The sequence below is a fragment of the Spermophilus citellus genome (assembly GCF_964194105.1).
Source record: "Spermophilus citellus genome assembly, chromosome: 6".
NCBI classification, from domain to species: domain Eukaryota; kingdom Metazoa; phylum Chordata; class Mammalia; order Rodentia; family Sciuridae; genus Spermophilus; species Spermophilus citellus.
Genome location: NC_138187.1, coordinates 29,844,804 through 29,866,053, shown reverse-complemented (window position 1 = coordinate 29,866,053; position 21,250 = coordinate 29,844,804). Strand labels below are relative to the sequence as shown.

Here is a 21,250-nt window from a genome sequence, read left to right as displayed (position 1 = left end):
GGCCACCCTCTCTACAGAAAGGCTGCAAAGGGATCAAAAAAAGCTGAAAAGCCCTGAAACAAGAGACCTGAAGAGGCAGAAGTTGTGAGGCTGATCAGAGCTGAGCAGGCCAAGACTTCTGGATCCTCTCAGCACTGTGGGGTGGCGGTGGGGAGCAGCCCTGTCCCCCTAGGTGCACAGGGCCCTAGCAGACCCTGTCCCCATCTCTTCTCTCCCTGGCTCAGGCCTAGGCCCTCTTAGGGCAGCACCATAAAGACTTCCAGGTGCACCATGGAAACTAGACCAAGCCCACCTGGGTGGGTGCGAAGAAGCGTGGGAGGAAATATGAAGCATGGACCTGTGCTTCCAGGAGCTAGTGCAGCCTGAGCCCCTGACTCATAACCTGGGGACCTGGCTCCTAACTCCTGAGAGGCTCAGTATCTCATCTATAAAGTGAGATTAGCATGTCTGCAGTTCCATCCTAGAAGGAGCCAGGAAAGTGAAGGACAAGACCCTCCTCCGTGCAAAAATGTGGGGGATGTGGAAGAATCCCAAGGCCTGCTGAAGGTGTCACCCTCTGCCAGGCCCAGCTCTCAAGCTCCACCCCCTCTCCCCAGGCCCAGCTCTCAAGCTCCACCCCCTCTCCCCAGACCCAGCTCTCAAGCTCCACCCCCTCCCCCAGGCCCAGCTCTCAAGCTCCACCCCCTCTCCCCAGGCCCAGCTCTCAAGCTCCACCCCCTCTTCCCACCAAGGTTTATGGCTCACCCGACTCATTCCATTTTTGTACTTTGCAAGGGGATAACTCCATAACCTGGCGACCTGATTCCATTGGCTATGCTCATGTGATAAGGTGGAGGCTTGTGGTCCTAGAGGCACACACAACCCCATCAAGGGCTAAAGGGATGAGGATGGGGTGGAAATGGAGCTTGCATGGGCCCCAAAGTAACTGATAAGTCATTCAACATAGAACATCCCCCATTTCTGTTTTCTGTACTGCTACCACTTGGTGTGCCACAAAGGTATGGTTAAGATGGCCTTGGGGCTGGGCTTGTGGCTCGGTGGCAGAGCGCTTGCCTCCCACTTGTGGGGTACTGGGTTCGATCCTCAGCACCACATAAAAAAATAAATAAATAAAATGAAGGTACATGTACATCTACAACTTAAATTACAAAAAAAAAAAAAAAAAAAGATGGCCTATGCCCATTGCAGAAAAGCATTATAAAAGTTAAGTTTCCAGGAAAAAGGGCACTAGTGGCAACAGGGGGAGACCAATCACACTCTAATCTCACCCATTTCATCGGGAGCCTCACCCTTGGCCACCTGGATTGGTGTAACACTCACCCATTTCTGGTCTCCACAGATGATCAGAACTGAAAGTTTTCCAAAGTTCCAACTCCTCCTTATGTCCAAACCACGGAGAAGCAAGTTGTCACCATAAGTCCCACCTCCAGGCTACTCACAAGGCCAATCGACTGGTTCCAGTCTCCATTCTGAGACTTCCAGGGTAAATTCTGGCATCTAGATCTCCCTGGAGGATGAGGGGGCCTGAAGGGTTAAAAGATGACTTTACTCCTGGATGTCCCTGCCAGGCAGAGAAAACCAGTGGTTTTCAGCATCCTTAAGTGTCCAGAGGATGCAGCCAAGTGGCTGCTGCATTTTGTGGATTGGCCACAGTGGAGTGTGGGATGGGAACAGGATCTGTCTGGGGAGATGAGGGTAGGTGTGAGTATTTAGGCACTTTACAGGGGAAAGTAAATTCTGAGAGGTTCGCCCACTTGGGCCAGATCCCTGCCCTATCTGAAATGTCTCCCAAAGGCATTGCTGAAGGTCGTCCCTCTGCCCGGCCCAGCTCTCAAGCTCCACCCCCCTCTCCCCAGGCTCAGCTCTCAAGCTCCACCCCCTCTCCCCAGGCCCAGCTCTCAAGCTCCACCCCCTCTCCCCAGGCCCAGCTCTCAAGCTCCACTCCCCTCTCCCCAGGCCCAGCTCCCAAGCTCCACCCCCTCTCCCCAGGCCCAGCTCCCAAGCTCCACCCCCTCTCCCCAGGCTCAGCTCTCAAGCTCCACCCCCTCTCCCCAGGCTCAGCTCTCAAGCTCCACCCCCTCTCCCCAGGCTCAGTTCTCAAGCTCCACCCCCTCTCCCCAGGCCCAGCTCTCAAGCTCCACCCCCTCTCCCCAGGCCCAGCTCTCAAGCTCCACTCCCCTCTCCCCAGGCCCAGCTCCCAAGCTCCACCCCCTCTCCCCAGGCCCAGCTCCCAAGCTCCACCCCCCCTCCCCAGGCCCAGCTCCCAAGCTCCACCCCCTTGGTCTCCAGCCTGGGGTGCTACTGGGAGATGATAGAACCTTTAGAAGGTGGAGCCCATTAGAAAGAAGTTATGTCATTAGGAACACACCTTTGAAGGGGGATATGGGGACCCCATTTTCTTCCTCTTTTCCTTTGCCTCCAGTCACCATAGGAGAGCATGTGCTTCTGCCATGTTATAAGGTGCTGCCACAGACCCAAAGCAACAGGGCCAAGCAACCATAGAGAGAAAGCTTTGAAACTGTGAGCACAAACAAACCTTTCCTCTTTTTAAGTTGTTTATCTTGGGTATTTTGTTACAGCCATGGAAATCTGAGGAGCACAATCCTGAAGCTGGTAAGGGGCATGATCAGGTCCTCTGACTGCGTATTCAGATCTCACTGCCTTCTCACCCATTAGAGGTCCCATGGGACAAGCGATGGGAAAGTACTTTGAAACCATCAAGTGAGCAGTGATGCTATTAATACTGGAAATGTCCTTTGGCTTCTCTGGGTTTTGTAAATGCTCTTTGCTCTTTACCGTTGGGTCCTGCATGTGGATTTTACCCTTGGTGCTGGTTTATTTCAGTCTTTTATTTGGGAGAGCTAATGGTTTGTCCCCTTTCTTGACCAGATGTGCTTTATCATCAGTAGATGGAACCGTTGATCCCTGTCACCTCCCTGCTCCTCTTCTCTTTCTCTCTCTCTCTCCCTCTTTCTCTCCACCCCTCCCCAAGACTGAGGGTCAAACCCAGGGCCTCATGCATGCTAGGTGAGTGCTCCCATCACCGAGCTGCACCCCCAGCCCCAGCCCTGTCATTTGAATTTGGCCTGCCTCTGTACATGCCCTCTTCATCCCCACTTTGACTCCCATTGTTCCCTCCCTCCAATAAACCATCTTGAATCGTCCTCCCCAGTCTCCTGAAGACCCCTGCATCCTGAGATTCTGGGGACCAGGGTTTTCTTCTCCAGATATTTGGTTCTCCTTCCACTCTCGGTGACAAGTGATTCCTCTGGCTGGGCTATTCCCCTGCCCATGAGTCAAATCCTGACCTCCCAGGCTGTCTTCAGCTCTCCATGGCACATGCGCACTTAGAAAAAGTAACAAAATAAAAGAGAGGATGCTTTACAGGAACTGAGGCAGGCAGTTTGTCTCCTTAAGATCTTCACAAGCATTTGATTTTGCAGATAACACAGGGGACCAAAGTTCAAAGGGTTAAATAGCTGGCCCCAAGACAGAGCTGGTGGGCGAGTGGCTAGAAGTCTGACTCAGAATTATAGCACTTAAAGGGATCATCCAGATCATCCCAGAAAGCAGGGTGTCACAGATGCTACACACCGGCCGGTGAGTCATGGGGACACAGTTTCTTTCCTTAGCTATAAAGAGGACGTGGCACCTAACTTCCAGTAAGGACTGAATAAGATATGTGTGTGAAGTGCTTGGTGTAGTGTTTCTGGCACAGAAATTCAGTTAATGGTAGGAATTATCATCTAGCCAACTGGAGCTGTAATTCTCCAGGGGGATACCTTGCAGCTTGTGCTTTGGAAGAGTAGAGGCCTCTCTCTTCTTTATTCTGCAGTCAGGACTCAGGTGTGAGGATCACCTCCACATGGTTCCTGGGTTGGTCTGCGTGACTGGCAGCATCAGGCAGATGGGATTCTAGATTGAAAGGCTGCCGTTTCGTGTTGGCCTCTGACTTGGTTTGCATGTGGCTTGTCTCCTGAAGGTCCCTGTGTGGGAAGCGTGGTCCCCAGTGTGTTCCTCTAGAGCAGCTAGGCTTTTTAAGAGGTGGGGCCTCATGGAAGGTCATTAGGTCATTGGCTCTTCATGAATGGGCTAATGCTGTCTCAAGGGAGTAGGTTGTTCTCCTGGGTCTGCTTTAGAACCCTGGAGAATGAGGAGTTAAGTATCCCCAACACCTCCCCTGAATTTTCTGCACATGTTTCCACCATCGTAATGCTATTCTCCACATGACCCTCACCAGCGTGGATAAGTTGTTGGCACCATGATCTTAAACCTTCAGAACTATGAGCTAAATAAACCTTTTTTTTCTTTACAAAGTAGCCTGCCTCCTATATTTTGTCATAGCAACACAAAATAAGACAGCATCCCTCTCTGTCTCTGACTGTGTGTCTCTTTCTATCTCTGCCTCTCTGTCTCTGTCCATTTGGCTCTGGGGGGGAACCATCTTCTTTGTCTTGAGAAACAGCCTGTGGGGAGGCCTCTCTGTCAAGGAACTGAGGTCTCAGTCCAATTGTAAGAACTCAGCTTGGCAGCAGCTACATAAGTGAACTTGGAAGTGGAGCCTTTAGCCCTGGTTGAGCTTGGAGATCCTGCAGACCATCACAGCTTTCTGCCATCTCCTGACTAGCGTCAGAACTCAGGGTGAAGCCCCTCCCAATTCCTGACCCTCAGAAACTGCAGCAATATATGTTTATTGCTGTGAGCTTTTAGATTGGCAGTTAAGTTGTTACAAATTAATAGGCAATTGACACAGTTGATATTTATTTTCTCCTCCCCACCCCATTCTGGGGCATTAAACCCACAGCTAATCATATACTGTACCACTGAGCTCCACCCCCATTCCCTGTCTCTCTTTTTGCAATTTATTTGTTGAAGAAATAAGATTGTTTGTCCTCCTATACAATTTTCCTCCATCTGGATCGTTATTTCTTTTTTCGTAGCGCTGGGGCTACACTAGGTGAGCACTCAGCTACACCCCAACCCCCCACCAAGGGCCCTGTACTGGCCACAGCCTCAGGGTGTTGCTAGCACATTCCTCTGTCCTGCTTGTCCTGTGGACTGCCCTGTCCATTAAGGTGGCCATTAGCCACATACGACTACTGAGTCTCTGAAATGTGTGGTACAACCAACGGACTGAATCTTTAAGCTAACTTTAATTAATATAGTTTTTTTTAAGTCATTGATTTCGGTTATTGGAAAACTTAGGAATGTTCAGGATAACTTCCTCAATTGTGACTCTTTTCTTTTAATTGTGAATTTGACATATTCTGTGTATATATTGAAGTGGTCTGAATGTTTATGCCCTCCCCAGATTCACACAGAAATCCTCACTCTGGAGAGGATGCCAGGAGAGGGCTTTGAGGTGACCCGTCCTGTGGATGGAGGCCTCGTGAATGGGATTAGTGCCCTGATTAAAAAGACCCAAGAGACACGCTTGTCCCTCCCACTACTGAAGGTTAAGTGAGAAGGTGTTTGGACCCTCCCCAGACACTGAATCTGGTGTCCCCTGATCTTCAACTTCCAGACTCCAGAACCATAAGAAGTCAAGTTCTGTTGTTCATGAACTGTCTATAGTGTGGTATTTTGTTGTAGAAGCCCAAGTAGACTAAGACACGGAGGGTCACATGTTTCCAATGGATGTTTAGCATCTAAACTGAAATATATTGACAGTGTAAATTACACATCAGATTTCAACTGGTTTAAAAAGAATGTAAAAGATGGTGGCACACACCTGTAATTCCAGAAACTCGGGAGGGTAGGGCAGGAACGTAGAACTTGGTATCTGAGGCTGAGCAGATGAGTCAGGGAACTGCTAGATCCTCCTCCAGGGACAAGGGGAAGTTCTTTCACAAGTTATGGACAATGGAAGGCAAGGGAAGGTATAGTTCCAATTACATCCTGACAAGTTTATTCTTGTTCTAGACCTGGCTACAGACACAGAGCCAGTCGGCATATAAGAATGATACAAGTTAGAGGGTAGGGTAGCCAGGGTGATGGCTCACACCTATAATCCCAGCAATTTGGGAGCCTGAGGCAGGAGGACTGCAAGTTGAGGCCAGTCAAGGCAATTTAGGAAGACCTTCAGCAACTTACTGAGACTCTGTGTCAAAATTAACCACTGAGCTGGGAAGGTGGCTCAGTGGTTAAGCACCCCTACATTAAATCCCTAGTAAAAGAAAAAAAAATTAGCAGATGCTGAGGCCACACAGAATCTTAAACCCTGAAGATTTTTCGTTTGCTTGTTTGTTTTTGTGGCTCTGGGGACTGAACCCAGGGGCACTGTACCACTGAGCTACATCCCAGGCTGCTTTTTTATTTGGAGTCAGGATTTCACTAAATTGCCCAGGCTGACCTTGAACTTGTGGTCCTCCTGCCCTAGTCTCTGGTGTTGCTGGGGTACAGACGTGACCCACCATGCCTGGCTAGGCCATAAAGTCTTAATGAGGACAGTCATGAGGAGGAGAACTGGCTCCTCCTGTAGGCCCCTCTCTGTTCCGGGTCCTTAAACCTTAATTGGTATAATCTTCACAGTCCACAAATTGCTGAGCCCCAGGCTCTGCAGGAAACGGAAGCACCCTGGAAATTAAATCCTGTCTCCACTTGATCCTTGGCCCCCCTGGAAATCTAAAAGCCGAGGGGGAGGGGCAGAAGCCAGCTTCATATTTAATTCTATCTCTTCAACCCCGGGGATCATTCCATCCCTTCATCTTCCAAGTGTCCTTGATCACGCTCTGTTTTGCCCATGGGGTCCCACCACCCACCCTAACTTCTCCCTCTCCCTAAATCCTGCTCACTCTTCGAAGATACCTCTCCATGCAGCGACCTACTCCAACTCTGTCCTGATGCCTGGCAGCTCTTAGCTGAGCCATTGTCTTTATTTACAGAGGGGCTCAGCAAAGTTGAGAGACCTATCCAAGGTCACACAGCAGCTCTGTGGCTTATCGGGAGGGGAGGGGTCAACAAAGCTAGACAAGCTTGCTTCTAGAACTGGCGTTTATTGGAGGATAGAGCGGCAGGAAGTAGAGGTGTTTGCACCCTGGGCTCAGGGCTCAGCTGGGAGTCCAAGGCCAGGTCTACAGGAAGGTGAGGTGGGTGGACGCAGGGACACCGTAGTTCTCCTTGTGGTCCTCAAACAGTTGCTCCAGAGCCCTCATGTAGAGCGCGTGGTAGTGGTCGACCTGTTCCTCCGTGGGGCTGAGGCACCGGGGCACAGGGATGGGGTGGCCCACTACAGGGAAGGGGGACCCGGGTGAGCAAGAGGCCTCCACTGCTGCCCACGCAGCCACGGGTGACTCTCTTCCCGGGACATGGCACTCACCCACTGTGGTGATGGGCACGGCGAATGGCAGCAGACCCCAGGAGTTGGCCGAGAAGAGGCCTCGGCCCCAGAAGATGCAAGGAGAAAAGCCCATGAGCTTCTTGAAGGTGACCTGGCACAGATGCTGCCAGGAGTCCTCGGCAAAGGTCTTCAATTTGAAGACGTCATTCTCCCCAAAGGAATACACGGGGACCAGGGAGGCCCTGGGAAGGCGGGCAAGAGAGGAAAGGTGTCTCCAAGGGCCCATGTGTGGCTGGCTCCATCCCCAGAGTGTGCTATTGAGTGGCAGGGGAGCCTTCAGGAGGTGGGGCCTGGTGGGAAGTCTTGGGTCTTGGGGCAATGGCCTTGAAGGAGATAGACTCTAAACTCTTCCTCTTCCTTCCTCTTTTTGGTGTCTGGCCATAAGGCAAGTGGTTTGTGCCTCCACATATTTCTGCCATGATGTGCTACCTCGCCAGTGGCCCCCAGCAATGGAGTCAACCAATGCTGGGCTGAAAACTCTAAAACTGTGAGCCAAATTAACCTTTTCTCTTAATAAATTGATTATCTCAGTGATAATTTGTCATAGCAACGGATAGCTGACTGACACAGGGTGGGTGACCGAGCTCCTGGACAGCCGCCGCCACACAAGCACCCTGAGGGGCAGCAAGGCCCTCCCCAGGCCTCTTGACGCCACATTCCAGGGCCTTTCGAAGCACATGAGTTAGAAGAAAGGGCTCGCATTTCTTGGCATGTGGTCGTGTGGCATGTGGCCTTCCCATATTCCTTCTCTCATTTGGTCTTTCTATTGACAACCTACAGCAAGAGAATGTCCCTGCTCAGTCCCAGGTCTGACATTTGAGAGAGGGTCAGGGCTTCTGAGCTGCAGGGCCCTGCCACTTGCACTCTGACCCAGCCTGACTCGCAGCAGCGGGGCCTGGGGGAATCAGGACAGCACTGATCAGAGAGAAAGATACTCCAGGGCTGACAGGAGCTTCCAGATGTGGGACATGACTCCCAGCTACAGGGACCTCCATATCAGGGGCTGAGGAAGCACAGGTCCCTCAGCCAGCCACCGGCTCCTGCTCGTCCACTCACCCGTGCCTCAGGGCCAGGCGTACGAAGCCTTTGCGTCTCCTGAGTACGACATGGTGCTCCCCTGGGACTGCATACAGGGCCTCCTGGGCACCCCCAATCAGGATGACCACCGCCTGCCCAAGCTGGGGCTGTGACAGGATGAAGTCCAGGCTCTTGTGGCTCACGGAACACAATCCTGTGGACATGAGCAGCGGGGGGCAGTCACCACCTCCCCCAAGACTCCCCAGCCCCTCAGCCCCACCCTTTAGTACTGGAAGAGAGAGCCCCACATTCCGTTCCTTCAAAACCCCACCTCCCCCGTCCCCGCACCAGCATCCCCAACTGGGGCCCACTGTGACCCCATGCCAATGCTCAGGCCAGGTCCCTGTCCTGAGTGGGGGTCCTGGTGTGGGGGGAGTTCTGGGGCCGGGGAGAGCCCTCTGGCCTCTGTGTGCCTCCTCCCGTTGAACTTCAAGCTCACCATGGAACATGATGTATTCTCGGTAGATTGGGAGGCAGAATAGGCCAGCCAGCGTGGCCAGCTGGGGCCGAAGCCCAGGAAAGAGCTGGGAGAAGTTGTTGCTCTCGGTGCAGAAATTACAGAAGATGCCGTTGGCCATGATCCCATGTGGGTGGGAGCTCAGCATGTAGTTCTGGTCAGGGGGCAGCTCTGCTGTTTTCACTAGCTGCAGGGTATTGGGCAAGATGAGGAGGGGGCACAGGGGGTAAGTCACCAGCTAAGAAGAGGTGTCCTCTGCCCCAACAGGCTTCAGAGGTCAAGGTCCTAGGATGGGGTCAAGAACTCAGAGAGCCCACTCTCTTAGCCACTGCCTGAGCTTTGGCAGCAGGGTACAGGATCCAGGATGGGGAGGGATGAGGAGGCATGTGGCGGGGGAGGTGACCCTCTCTCTGGGTGGTGACCCATCACCTTGATTGGAAAATAATCTCTTTGGTGTTTCCAAATCGACCAGTTTCTCATCCACACGCAGCGCCTTCCACCTGCAGGGCAGAGATGGGGGTGGAAGGGTCCCTGTCAGCACCCGCTTACCTTCTGTCACCACCGGGGACCCTGTCCAGAGCTCACCTCGGTTAGGTGTGTCCCAGTCCAGGTAGAGCCACACCAAGTAGAGGACAGAGAAGGCCCAGAGAGGCGTGAAGAGGAGGTAGACCATGAGAAGGGTGAAGAACAGGCCTGGGGGGAGGTGACCCAGAAAACCAGACTGGCTTCTGCAATTCTGTCATTAAGTCCAGCCTCTCCCCTCCCTACCGCCGGCACCCACAGTCCCAGCTTCCAACACCAAGCCCTGGCCTTCTCCTCTGGCCCTGGCCCTGTCCTTTGGCCCCAGGGGCATCCAGGCCCTCAGTGCCCTTGTGACCTGGTTCCCTGCAGCCATGCCCCACCCTGCCCACTCACCCATGAAGATGACGGTCAGCACAAATTGGTAGGCACCTGCTACTTCTAGCGCCTGCTTCTGCAGGGTTTTCCCCTGGAGGGAGGGTGAGGACTGAAGGACCTGGGAGCCACCCATCCCAGCAGGACCGATGATGAAAGTTTGGCACTCTGGCTGCTGGCAGGTTACCCCTGGAGGTGTGGGGAGATCTCTGGACCTGGAGCCTCAGCAGTCTCTAGGCTTTTTGGTCAAATCTTTGAACTTCTTCCGGTTAGTTGGTCTGGGCAGGCCTCTGGGCGGGGCTGGGAGTCGGGGAAGTGGGTGTGCAGGGGAGGAGCGCCACCTGGTGCCTGAGGAGGTGAGGTGGGCAGGGGGCAGGTAGGAGCTGGCTAGCCCCCTCACAGGGTCCCAGTGGGGAGCCTGGATCCCAGCTGAGACTTTGATCTCCACTGCAGCCGAGCAGGGGCCCCTGGCAAGACTTGTTTGCAGGTCCCTGGGGGAGTCAAGGCTCCCCAGGAGAGCTGGCGCGCGCTGGACCTCCCCACCGGGCACAAACACACACACACACGCGTGGGTCTGTTCCGATCTTTAATTCCACTCCCCCACCTGCGGTCACCGAGGGGAAAGGGCAGGGCCAGCAGGGCGCGCCTAAGTGAGGACGAGGTGCCTGTCTGCGGGGACTCCGTAGCGCTCCTTGTGCTCCTCGAACAACTGCGTGAGGCGCTCCACGTAGAGCGCGTGCAGCGCGTCCACCTGCGCCCGGCTGGGCCTCGGGTTTCGCTGCACTGGGATCGCTGCGCCCACTGCGGGAGGAACCCGAGGCGACAGGGCCGGTCACTAGGATGCTCGGCCCGCCGCCCCCCCCTCCCCGCCGGTGGCCACGGGGATCGGCCAGGACAGAGTTCAGGCCTGGGGCGATTGCAAAAGGCCGGCCGGGAGGAAAAGGTCGACGTGCCAGACGCGTGGGGCAGAGCCGGGACACCAGGGCCTAACCAGGGCGCGGCGGGCAAGGAGCAGGGAGCAGGGAGCCGGGGAGCCGGGGAGCCGGGAAGCAGGGGAGCAGGGGAGCAGGGAGCAGGCGCCGGGCCGGGAGCGCAGGGGCCAGGCTCACCGACGGTGTGGATGGGCGAGCGGAAGGGCATCAGGAGGCCCAGGCGGCCGTGGAACAGCGGCAGGGCCACGCTCAGCAGTGACTGCAGCGCTTCCTGCGCCCTACGCACCCACGAGCCTCGGGGGTTCGGGAACTGCCGGAAGAGCTCGTTCTCCCCAAACGAGAAGACAGGCACCAGCGAGGCCCTGGAGGGGAAGGCGCACCGCTGAGGTGCGCGGTGCTCCTCCCCGTGGGCAGCCCGTGTGGACCCCACAGCCACCCGACGCTCCTCACCCGTGTTCCAGGGCCACCTTGACGAATCCCTTCTGCTTCCGGATCCGTAAGCTCAAGGCTCCGGGTTTTGCCTCCAGCGCTTCCAGGGGCCCTCCCACGGCCAGGACGGCCACCTGGCCGCCCCCAGGACGGGACAACAGATAGGAAACACTGGCCTTGTCAGAGGAGACCAATCCTGGAGGAGGGCAGAGGTTAGGGGACCCGACGCCTGGGTTTTCAGGGGAAGACACTGGGAAGGCGGAGCTGGGCCTAGGAGCCCGGAGAGGAGGGGAGAAACCGGTAAATGACAGCGGGGGCTTGGGGTCAGGCTCCTGAGCCTGGACTTCCTCCTCCTTACCGCTGGTCATAATGTAGTCCCGGAAGATAGGGATTTGGAACCAGCAGGGCAGCATGAGCAGGTGTGGCCTGAGGCCAGGGAAGAGGTGGGAGAAACCGGTAGCCTCGGTGCAGAAGTTGCCGAAGGCCCCCACCACCAGGACGCCATGAGGGTGGAAGCCAAAGAGGTAGTTCCGGGAGGGATCCAACTCTGCGGTTTTGACTAGCTGGGGAGCAGAGGGCACCCCATCCAGCAGGTGAGACTGGGCTTTGGGGATGACTGTCCCAAGAGTGTCCTGAAGCCCCATCCCCACTACACCTTCCCAGGCCTCACCGATATGGGGAAGTAGTCACGGAAATGTCTCCAGATGGCCCAGTTGCGGACCCAGGCAGAGCGCCGGCCGCCAGCCCTGGGTGTGCTTCTGTCTCCATAGAGCCAGATCAGGTAAAGGACAACCAGGACCCAGGCCCGGCCTAGGAGAGCCAGGAGCAGGGCCACCAGGCACACGGAGCCTGGAGAACAAGGGAGGCGCACTCAGGGCTCAGGTGTTCAAGCCCAGCCTCCCCTCAGCCCTTTCCTAGTTCCGCTGCATTCAGACTCCCCTCGGGAGCCCAGAGAACCCTACATTGTCTTCCTCTGGAGAAAGGGGAAGCAGAGCCCACGTGCCAGGTTTGCCTGGATCCTCAGGCTCTGGGGACTCACCCAGTCCCAAGAAGGAGAAGACCCACTGCAGGACGGCGAATGCTTGGAGACTCCGGCAAAGGAGGCTGGGAGAGGCCCCCATTCCGCAGAGGGGAGTCACATAGGGACAATCTACAAACGCTTATCGACCTCCTTTTTGGCTCAATCCACTGACCTTGACCCCTGGCCCTGGTTCCGCCCCAGGTTCCGCCCTTGTTGCTGACCTGCCCCCTGAGCCTCTGGAGCCTGAATGAGATGGAATATCAGTCCCTGAGCCCACAGGCTATGACCAATAGGACCACACCTAAATGACTGGGGGTGTGGCCAGGAGCCTGGAGAAGAGAAAGGCCTTGAGTGTCCTGGTGGTCAGAGCCCAGGCCTCTTCAGGAGCCAGGCCAGTAGAGATCCTGGCATGCTGTGAAGGGCAGGGCTCTGGACACCAGGGAGAACAACTTGAAAATCTTATAGTCACCAGGCCTGATCCTGGGGGCAGGGCCTACTCCTTAAGGAGCAGCTCAGGCCTCTGGGGCAGTTGGGGGAGTCACTCCAGAGAGGAGGGCTTTGTGGGAATGGCTAAAGATTGATGAACCCTTGGAGACAGGGCCTTCTAAACAGTGGGACATGCTCTTGAGCATCCTATCACCATGAGAGTATTGACCTATCCCCAATATTGACCAGAGGCCTGTGGAGATGAGTGAGGGAATGTCACTTTAATTTTCTTGGACTGGGCTGAGCCTGGCTTTGACCTTGCAATCCTCCTGCCTCAGCCTCCTGAGCTGCTAGTATGAATGTCACTTCTCTCTCTTTTTTTTTTTTTTTTTTGGTACTGGGGATTGAACTCAGGGTGCTCCACCAATGAGTCACATTCCCAGCCCTATTTTGTATGTTATTTAGAGTCAGGGTCTCACTGAATTGCTTAGCGCCTCGCCATTGCTGAGGCTGCCCTTCAACTCCCAATCCTCCTGTCTCAGCCCCCAAGCTGCTGGGATGTACCAGGCATCCTGCCGAATGTCATTTCTTTAGGGATGGCTGATCATCCCCACCCCCACAGGTGCCTTTGTTACACGCTCTTTACCATAAAATACTTTCCCATCTCTGGGGCAATTCTCCTATTGAGGTCATCTCCTCCAGACTGTTAAGTGAGGAGAGGACAGGACAGCTATCATGCCCATCATGTGACTCAGCACCCAGAGTTCAGGTGTCAATAAATGAATGGAGAAGACAGACACAGCCAGCTTCCAGTGATCAGGCCCTGTCACAAAGCCTGGGTGTACTCCTTCTGTCCCTGTCCCTGCCTGCCTCACTCTGCTGCAGACCTCCCCATCCAGGGACCCTTCCAGGAGTGTTTTCTTCTGTCCCTGCCCAGCCCACTTTCACCCACAGGTCACAGCATGAGGGTGGTGGCAGATGAAGTGAGAGGGACATCTTTCTGGAAGTCTGGCCAGAAAGATGCTCACCCATGGGGAGCGATGACCAGCCCCCCCTACCAGTAAGGAAGGTGTCAGTAGTGAGGTTTTCAGGGAGGCTGGGCAGGGGGAGGGAGGGGAGGATCCTAGCTTTGGGTGGGGAGAGGTCCAGAGGCAGGAATGTCCCAGAATAGATAAACAAGCCTGTTGAGTTTGAAAAGGGCTTCAAAGGGAGATAAGTCTAGAGGATTTAGTGTTGGGCTGGCTGTGAGGATTAAGGATTGAAGGCTGGACTCCGGACCAGCTCTCAGGAGTCTCCCCTCCCTGAGCGTGCTCCAAGTTCTCCTATTCCAGGAAGCTTCCCAGGGCTCCCTCCAGAGGGCTCTCCAGATTTTGTCCCAGTAAAAGCTTAGGTCCCAGCTGTTGGCAGGTGGCAGGCAGGGTTCCACCCTGTCCTTCCTTATTGGAGACCAGCTTCTGGAGGGATCTGCTTCCCCAGCACTGTCCCTGGAGCCTGGCTCAGTGCTCGCCACCCCTCCCTCTTCAGGGCTCTCATCTGCGCCTGACCCTGAGTCTGACCCTGTGTCCTCGGGTGCTGCAGCCTTCTCAAGCACTCTCCAGCTCAGGCAGCAAAGGGGAGAGAGGATGTGGGCCCCCGGGAAGCTGCCAGGCTCCTCCACAGGCGGAACACCCCGCTTCTCTTCCTCCCTCTGGAGGAAATCAGGGTCTCCCCTCTCCTCTGGGTGCCAGGAAGGGAGACGAGGTCAACAGGTAGATGAAAGATGACGCATGGACCCGAGAGTTACAAATCCTCTTTTACTGGGAGGGGGCTGAGAAACCTTAATAATTTATCACATGGGGACCCCAGGAACCCTTTCCCATGAGCCCCGGGGGCTGCAGAGTGGAGTGGGGCTCCAGGGGCTTCCTGAGAGGGCCTTGGGTGGGGTGAGGTGACACATTCTGTCCCAGGTGCAAGGGACATACTCAGGAAGAGAGGAGATGGGCAGAGCCACCTCTCCAAGGATGGGGGGGCAGGCCCCCCAAGGCACGGTGGCAGGGAAGGCTTGGCAGAGTGGCTGAGCGTCAGGGGTCGACGAAGGACACCATGATGTAGCGAGTGCCGCGTGTCGTGGGCAGCCCCTCGTGGTAGTGGGTGAGGCGGCCAGGGTGCAGGAGCCCCCAGCCCTTTCTCGGGGATGAGATCACACAGTCATAGCGCAGGAAGCGGCAGCCACCTCCCTGGGGAGGGAAGGGGACAGAGAAGGAGCGGTGAGCAGCCATGGGGGATGGAGGGGTGAGCAGGTCCGAGGGGGCCTGGCAGGCAGGGCTGTGGTACAGGCCAGGGGGACAGAGGGAGGTGCCCCCAGAAGGGATCCAGGAGACAACACTCACAAAACACCTGGGGAACTGCCCAAAGGCCCAGGCAGGGGCAGGAGGCCCAGGGTGAAGTGTGGGTGTGTGTGGGGCTGGCTGCGGCTCACCTCATAGTCCAGGCCTTTGTGGTTGAGGGCGACATTGAGGGTGAAGGTAGACGAGTCGTGGTGTGGCCGCAGAGAGGGCTGCTCATCCGGCCGGTAGCGGACCACGAAGTTCATTACTGCCCGGGTCTGTGAGGACACGAGGGAGAGGCTGCAGGGAGGGCTGGGGGTCCACGGACTCTTCTGACAGGATGACAAGGAGCTCCTGTCCAGGAGGGGCCAGGAAGGGCCCGATGCTGACCAGTATCAAGGTCGCCCTGGGGCTCCACCTGGCCACTCCCCGCCCTGGGCTGCCTCCTGTAGCAGCTCCTTGCTGGGACCCAAGTCCATGGGGTTCCAGGGGCTACAGGGGATGAGTGGCCTGCCTGGAGACCCCCAGCTGGGGGAGACGGCAGGGCCCACCTTGGTGTGGTAGCCGGGGAACAGGCTCTCAGTCATGGGTCCCACGTATGTCCTCAGCAGCTGCAGCCACTGGTCCTCGTAGCCCACCTGTTTCATGTGGATGTCCACGGTGGGGACGTTCTCATAGCCCCCAGCCAGCCTTGAATCCTGAGGGCAGTGGACACTGAGCACCTGGGGGCAGCACCGGCCTCCTTCCTTCCCTTGTCCCTAGGCCTTGACGCTCATGTCCCCTCCATCTGAACAGTTTTCTGGTCTCTCTCTCAGCTTTACTCGCTGATGCCTGGAGTCTCAGGAAGCTATGGCCTCTGCAGTGAAGGCCCCAGATTCCTCCCACGGCTACCCAAGGGCCCCTGCTTGGCTCCGGCCTGTGGGCTTGGCCCCTGCACTGTGCCAACTGGGCCAGCAGCTCACTGAATATGCCTTGAGTGGACGCCGCGGTGCCTCTGGGCCTCCCTCCCAGTTGGGCCCCCTCACTGGACCCACTCCCGATTTCACGGTCTCTCTGCCAGACCCAGCATCCGCCTGTGGGAGCCCAGCCTCTCTCCCCTCACCTCGTGCCGGCCTCCCGACCACTGGCCATAGCTCTCCATCTCCTCCACCAGCTCGTCACACATTTGCTCTGACAGCAGCGGGAACCAGTAGACATCTGGGCATGGCTGCAGAGGGGGACAGGGCTGGGAGATGCGCATGGGGGACACGCAGGCTAGCAAAGGCAGAGGGGCGGGGAGGGCCACCCGAGTGGGGGCCAGGCCAGGAAGAGAGTTCAGCAGAGAAGGGGGAGGGGCAGGGCACAGATGGAAAGAGGGACCAGCCCCCCACCGGCACTGGCACAGTGGCTCCCAGCAGCACGTCCCCTCCTCTTTCTTTGGTACTGGGGTCATACCCAGGGTACTTCACCACTGAGCTCCCCAGCCTTCATAGGCATGTTTATTAATTTTTTCTTTTGCTTAGTTGTTGATGGACCTTTATTTTTCATACATTTATTTATATGAGGTACTGAGAATCGAACCCAGGGCCTCACACATGCCAGGCAAGTGCTCCACCACTGAGCTATAAGCCCAGCCGTTATTTTTAGATTTTTATCTTGAGACAGGGTCTCACTAATTTTCTTAGGACCTCACCAAGTTGCTGAGGCTGGCTTTGAACCCACAATCCTCCTGCCTCAGCCTTCCGAGTCGCTGGGAGTACAGGCTTGTGCCACTGTGCCCAGCAGTACAGCCCTCTCTAAAGGTATGATTACACCAACATGGAGGGTCCTCAACTCACGACGGAGGACTTTACGATGGGCTTAAGGGAACGCAGCCCCATCCTAAGTTGAGAAACACCTATGTATTTAAAAGATGAAAGGAGAATCACTGTGATTGACGCCCGGATTGGGGCTAGAGGCCCACCTGCTCAGCCTTTGCCTCCCTCCTGCCTGAGCAGAGCACCCCCAGGTCCCTGGGAACTCAGTTTGAGAACTGCCAGTCCTAGTGGAGGACCCAGGAGCAGGGTCTCCAGGTAGGCAGTCCCGAGCAGCTCACCTGTTCCACCAGCCCCTCCCCGTCCAGCGCCCGGCTATAGTTCTCGTGAATGTACTGCTCCCTCCAGTCCTGGGGAAATGTTGGGGTGCCTGAGAGGAGCCTTGCTCCCACCCTCTCTGGGCCACCCCCCCACCCCGGCAACATGGGACCTTCCCAGGAGCCCCTGTGTGTTGGTGACATCCTTAGCCAAGGGCAGGGAAGGAGCATTCCCTGAGGGAGGGCCACTCACGACGGGGTTGTCAAAGATCTGCCAGAGGTCGGGATGCAGGTGGTCAGTGTCGTAGCGGGAGGTGGCCAGGAGCCGGCCGAACTCGTGCTGATTGCTGAGGTGGAGGAAGATGCCCTGGCGCAGGGTGGGGTGGGTGTGAGAGGGGCAGAGGTGACGCTCGGTAGCTGCCCCTCGGCCTCCCAGCGCCCAGGCCCTGTACCCTAGGCCCTGCTTGCTCACCTTGTCTCGCAGGCTCTTACAGAAGGCCATGTCCGGGTCAGTGTCACTGCCCGAAAACACCTCCCTCTGGGGCAGCTCTGTCCTCAGGGTTTCCCCATGGATCACATATGCCTGGGATATGTAGGGCACGTTCCACACGCCCCTGCAGGTGGCGATACCAGGGTCAGTGAGGTGGGAGACCCCCAAATTCTGCCCAGTCCATCCCAGAGGCTTCTTCCTCGGGACACCCCAGCCCTGGAGCCTGCCAAGCACTGCTGGTCTCAGCCACCTGATCCACAGCTGGGACCTACCCCACAGCCACGACACAGCTGCCTAGTGGCCACATTAGACCTGAGAGTGGGGGCCAGGGCGAGGGTCCGATCTCTGCACAGGGGAGGAGGGACCCCGCCCTGGAAGACTCACATGCGCTTCCGCTGCACAAGCTCCACGTAGTCCTCGGAGCGGGCGTAGTACTCATCGGGGCTCAGGGCCCCCCAGAAGTTGGACCACAGCTTGCCATGGCGGGACAGCATGGGGGCGATCACCTTCCTGTGGACAGGTGGGGTGAGGGCTGGGCAGAGGCCTGGGGAGCCTCGAGGGGGGGAGGGATGAGGTGGCTAGGGGTGCCCAGCCGGGCGGGGCCACCTGTTCTGCTCGATGAGGATGCGCAGGGTCTGCATGTTGGTGAGGACGGCATCGGCATCCAGACTGAAGTAGAATTCACACTCAGGGTCCTGCCGACAAGTGTCCCTGGAGGTGACACACCCACACAGATGAGCCCAACAGGGAGCAGAGAGGGGAGGGGAGTAGGGGGTGTGTGGGACCCCTCTTTACCCCAAGGGGAAAAAAAGGGATGGTCCTGCCCCCACCCAGGGTCTCTGCTGTCTGTGGAGGTGGCCATGGAGTGGTCCAGGGTGGCGACCCGCACCCTCCCCACCAGGTCTCACTCACATGGCCATGTCCCTGGCCTCGCCTGGGCTCAGGGCCTCTTCTGGCCCCACCAGCTTCACAGCTGAGAAGTGGTCCTGGAGCTGATGCCAGGAGTCTGCGATGTGCGGCTCATGGTATACCTCCTGCGGCAGGCAGAGAAGCGGGCTGAGTGCTTGCCGGGGTGGCGAGGCGGGAAGGGGAGCGGGCTGCAGGCAGGGCAGGGCACTGCCCGGGGAGAGACTGGGGCTCTCACGTTGTTATGCAGAAAGAGGGTGACCCTGTCAGGGGGGTAGTCCAGGAGCAGCAGCCGCTGCAGGAAGCGGGGCAGGAACGGGGTGGGCTGTTCCACGAACACGGCCAGCAGCACCCGGGGGGGAGGCTGGGGGGCGCAAACAGCGGAGCTCAGAGGAGAGCCCAGGCCCCTCTGCCCCTCAGCTGTTGCTGGCCAGTGGGTTCCCAAGAGCTCCCCTGCCTGACACACTTCAGGGTGCTCTGGAACCCCAACCTAGTTCCCTTCCTCACCTGCCCCCCCGGGAGTGTCCTCCGGTCCCGGTTGCAGAATCCACAGCCTCCCTGGGGAGTCCAGCCATTGGGGACATAGTTTCCCAGGTAGTTCAGCTGCAGCTGTGAGGGAGAGACGGGGAGTGGCTGGGGTGGAGGAGGGCAGGGGAAATGTGAGGGAGGTCGGACCAGAGGACGGGGCAGCAGGGTATGGAGGAAGCTCTCCCGGCACCTCTGCTGCTCAGGGACTTGGAGGGGGCTGGGGGTGCCCAGGGCATGGGGCAGTCAAGGGCACCTTAGTGGGACCATTTCCATGGACCACGACGGGGAGTGTGTCATAGGCCACGTTCCGGATGCGCACACGATTCCGATCGAACTTTAGAACCACCTCGTCTGGGGAGGAAGGCCAGGTTTTACACACCCTTTCTCTGGGAGTTGCCAAGCAATGGCTTCTTCTAAATGTGGGGTCCCAATTTCTCCAGGGGATGAGGGTGCCTGGGCGGCAAGACCCCTAGACGGTGGCTCCACTGGGACAGGAACCTCTGCTCTCCCCAGAGCTCTGACCAGGCGCTGCCACCCTGGAGCTCCAACTGCTCCCTGTGTGACCTGGGGTGAGCCACTAGCCCTCAGGATCCAGTGTCCACATGGCCGAGGATCGGTACAGGGTGGACAGCCAGGCACCTTCCCCTGTGAGATCTCGGAGGCTGGCACCTCGGCACAAGCCCCACTGCTGCTTCGTTACCGAGGCTGGCCCAGTGCGGTCTACTCAGGGGAGCCACAGGCCACCAGGAGCCCCTCCCAATCAGGACCCCGAGCAGTAGGCCCCTTGTCGCCCACCGTCCAGTGCCTTCCTCCTCACCTAAAGCCCCATTGAGGTTCTGGAAGATCCGGGACTTATGATCCAGATTAAGGCTGAGTTTCTCCTGGATGGGATGAGCAGGGAGATGAACGGGAGGTGGGATGACATCATTTCCCACCCTCTTCTCTTTACACCTCCAAATCCCCTTCCGTCTGCCTCCCCCAGGCAGAGGCCTCCCACAGGCACAAGGCTGAGTGCCCCTCTCCGGCCCCACCTACCCTCAGCCCGGGGTCCAGATAGAGCCTCGTGTAGAAGAGCTGATCATCATCATCGTCCTTGTACTTCCACTGGCGGACGATTTGGTGGATAGTGGGGGCGAAGCCAATGAATCCTGGTGGAGGGGGCAGGGGAGGTGGTGATTTCAAAATCCAAAGTCCCTAAAGGCCTGGCCCCACTGTCCCTCCAGCCCCCAGGCACCTGGAACACTCTTAGCCCCTCTATCTCAGGCACTCTGCCACTCACCACCGGAGTTGAGGAAGCGCTTGCCCGTGCCCACCTCAGGATACTGCTCTGCCAGCCCCCACTCAGGCCAGCAGAAGCCTTCTGCAGAGAACAGCAATCGGCTGCCACTCTGGATGAACTTCTTTAGCAGCTCTGAGGGGCTGCCAGCCAGAATCACATCATAGCTGAGCAAGGAAGGGGAGGATGAACAGGAGGCCGCTGGGAACCTCAGCATCTTTATCCCTCCTCATGTTCACCCTCTCCTTTTTCCGTCCCTGGCTCTTTTACCTGTCTACAAACATGATGACCATGTCTTCCTGGTCTGCATACTTTTCCATTTCTTTCTTTAGCCATCTGACCTTCTGTCCTCCACCAACTGTTCGAGCCACATCACCCCCTCTCCAGTCCTCTCCCAGGCCCAGGGTCTGTGGGAGATCCACATACCAGGGAGGAATCCAATCAACAAGGACTGAGGGCTGCCCAGGCTCACCGTGGGAGCCCGGCACCAGTTCTCAGCCCACTCCTCACCCAGGGTCCCCTCCTCACCCGCACAGTATAGTTGAAGTACTCAGCAGACTGCAAGAAACGCCGGTATCCCTCTGTTTCCGCGGTGGCCACGGTGATCACCAGCAGCTTCTCTAAGGTCAGCCAGGAATGGGTACTTGAGACTTCCCAGCCACGTGCCTTACTCTCTGCAGGACCCCATCGATCCCTTTCCCTAACTCCACTTCGGTCCTTTTCCTCTTCTTTCCAGTTTCCTCTAAATTCTCCCCACCCAGGTACATTTTTTACCCCAGTGAGAGCCAGGTGGGAGTGACATCCAGGAATTCGGGGTCAGTTTGCCTGGAGAGGCTGAAAACTCCAGTTCAGGGTGGGGAGTGGGCAAGGGGCCGCGTGATACCGCCCACAGGCGCGTGCGGGGCTGGAGCCCCGACCCTCCCCGGCCAGGTTGGCAGACACCGTCCGTCCAGCGCCCGCTGGCGCTCCGGGGTCCTCACCTGGGTTGACCGGCTTGCTTCCCCGAGGCCGGTCGGAGGCGGAGGCCGTAGGAGGCGGCGGCAGCAGCAGGAGCAGCAGCAGCAGGAGCCGGGGGCCCGGGCCGGTCGAGGCCATGGCGGGGAGCAGGCCGGGGCCGCA

The 21,250-nt window shown here is 57.3% G+C and overlaps 3 protein-coding genes across 4 annotated transcripts; all 3 read right to left on the bottom strand.

Annotated features, from left to right (window-relative positions):
- Positions 1–7,031: 7,031 nt before the first annotated feature.
- On the bottom strand, positions 7,032–10,294 carry MOGAT3 (monoacylglycerol O-acyltransferase 3). The gene is made up of 7 exons (XM_081299454.1): positions 9,789–10,294; positions 9,459–9,566; positions 9,303–9,373; positions 8,856–9,060; positions 8,396–8,570; positions 7,319–7,521; positions 7,032–7,228 (listed from the first exon to the last, which is right to left on the bottom strand). Exons 1-7 carry the CDS (start codon positions 9,901–9,903, stop codon positions 7,074–7,076), a joined length of 1,032 nt encoding a protein of 343 aa, XP_081155580.1. The 5' UTR covers positions 9,904–10,294; the 3' UTR covers positions 7,032–7,073.
- An 11-nt stretch (positions 10,295–10,305) lies between these two features.
- Positions 10,306–12,249, bottom strand: LOC308651874 (2-acylglycerol O-acyltransferase 2-B-like; the record flags this gene model as incomplete). Its single annotated transcript, XM_081299457.1, has 6 exons — positions 10,306–10,568; positions 10,877–11,061; positions 11,150–11,324; positions 11,487–11,691; positions 11,799–11,977; positions 12,168–12,249. 6 exons carry the CDS (start codon positions 12,247–12,249, stop codon positions 10,414–10,416), a joined length of 981 nt encoding a protein of 326 aa, XP_081155583.1. The 3' UTR covers positions 10,306–10,413.
- A 2,113-nt stretch (positions 12,250–14,362) lies between these two features.
- On the bottom strand, positions 14,363–21,244 carry PLOD3 (procollagen-lysine,2-oxoglutarate 5-dioxygenase 3). 2 transcript variants are annotated; one of them, XM_081299437.1, is made up of 19 exons: positions 21,112–21,244; positions 20,660–20,751; positions 20,402–20,538; positions 20,135–20,298; positions 19,891–20,003; positions 19,673–19,736; positions 19,109–19,206; positions 18,835–18,936; positions 18,566–18,691; positions 18,334–18,455; positions 18,028–18,132; positions 17,806–17,931; positions 17,404–17,545; positions 17,185–17,298; positions 16,956–17,024; positions 15,984–16,088; positions 15,433–15,579; positions 15,034–15,159; positions 14,363–14,791 (listed from the first exon to the last, which is right to left on the bottom strand). In XM_081299437.1, exons 1-19 carry the CDS (start codon positions 21,224–21,226, stop codon positions 14,636–14,638), a joined length of 2,223 nt encoding a protein of 740 aa, XP_081155563.1. In that variant the 5' UTR covers positions 21,227–21,244; the 3' UTR covers positions 14,363–14,635. The 2 variants fall into 2 exon arrangements, with proteins under 2 accessions (XP_081155563.1, XP_081155562.1); XM_081299436.1 differs by having other exon boundaries at positions 17,185–17,545.
- Positions 21,245–21,250: the final 6 nt, after the last annotated feature.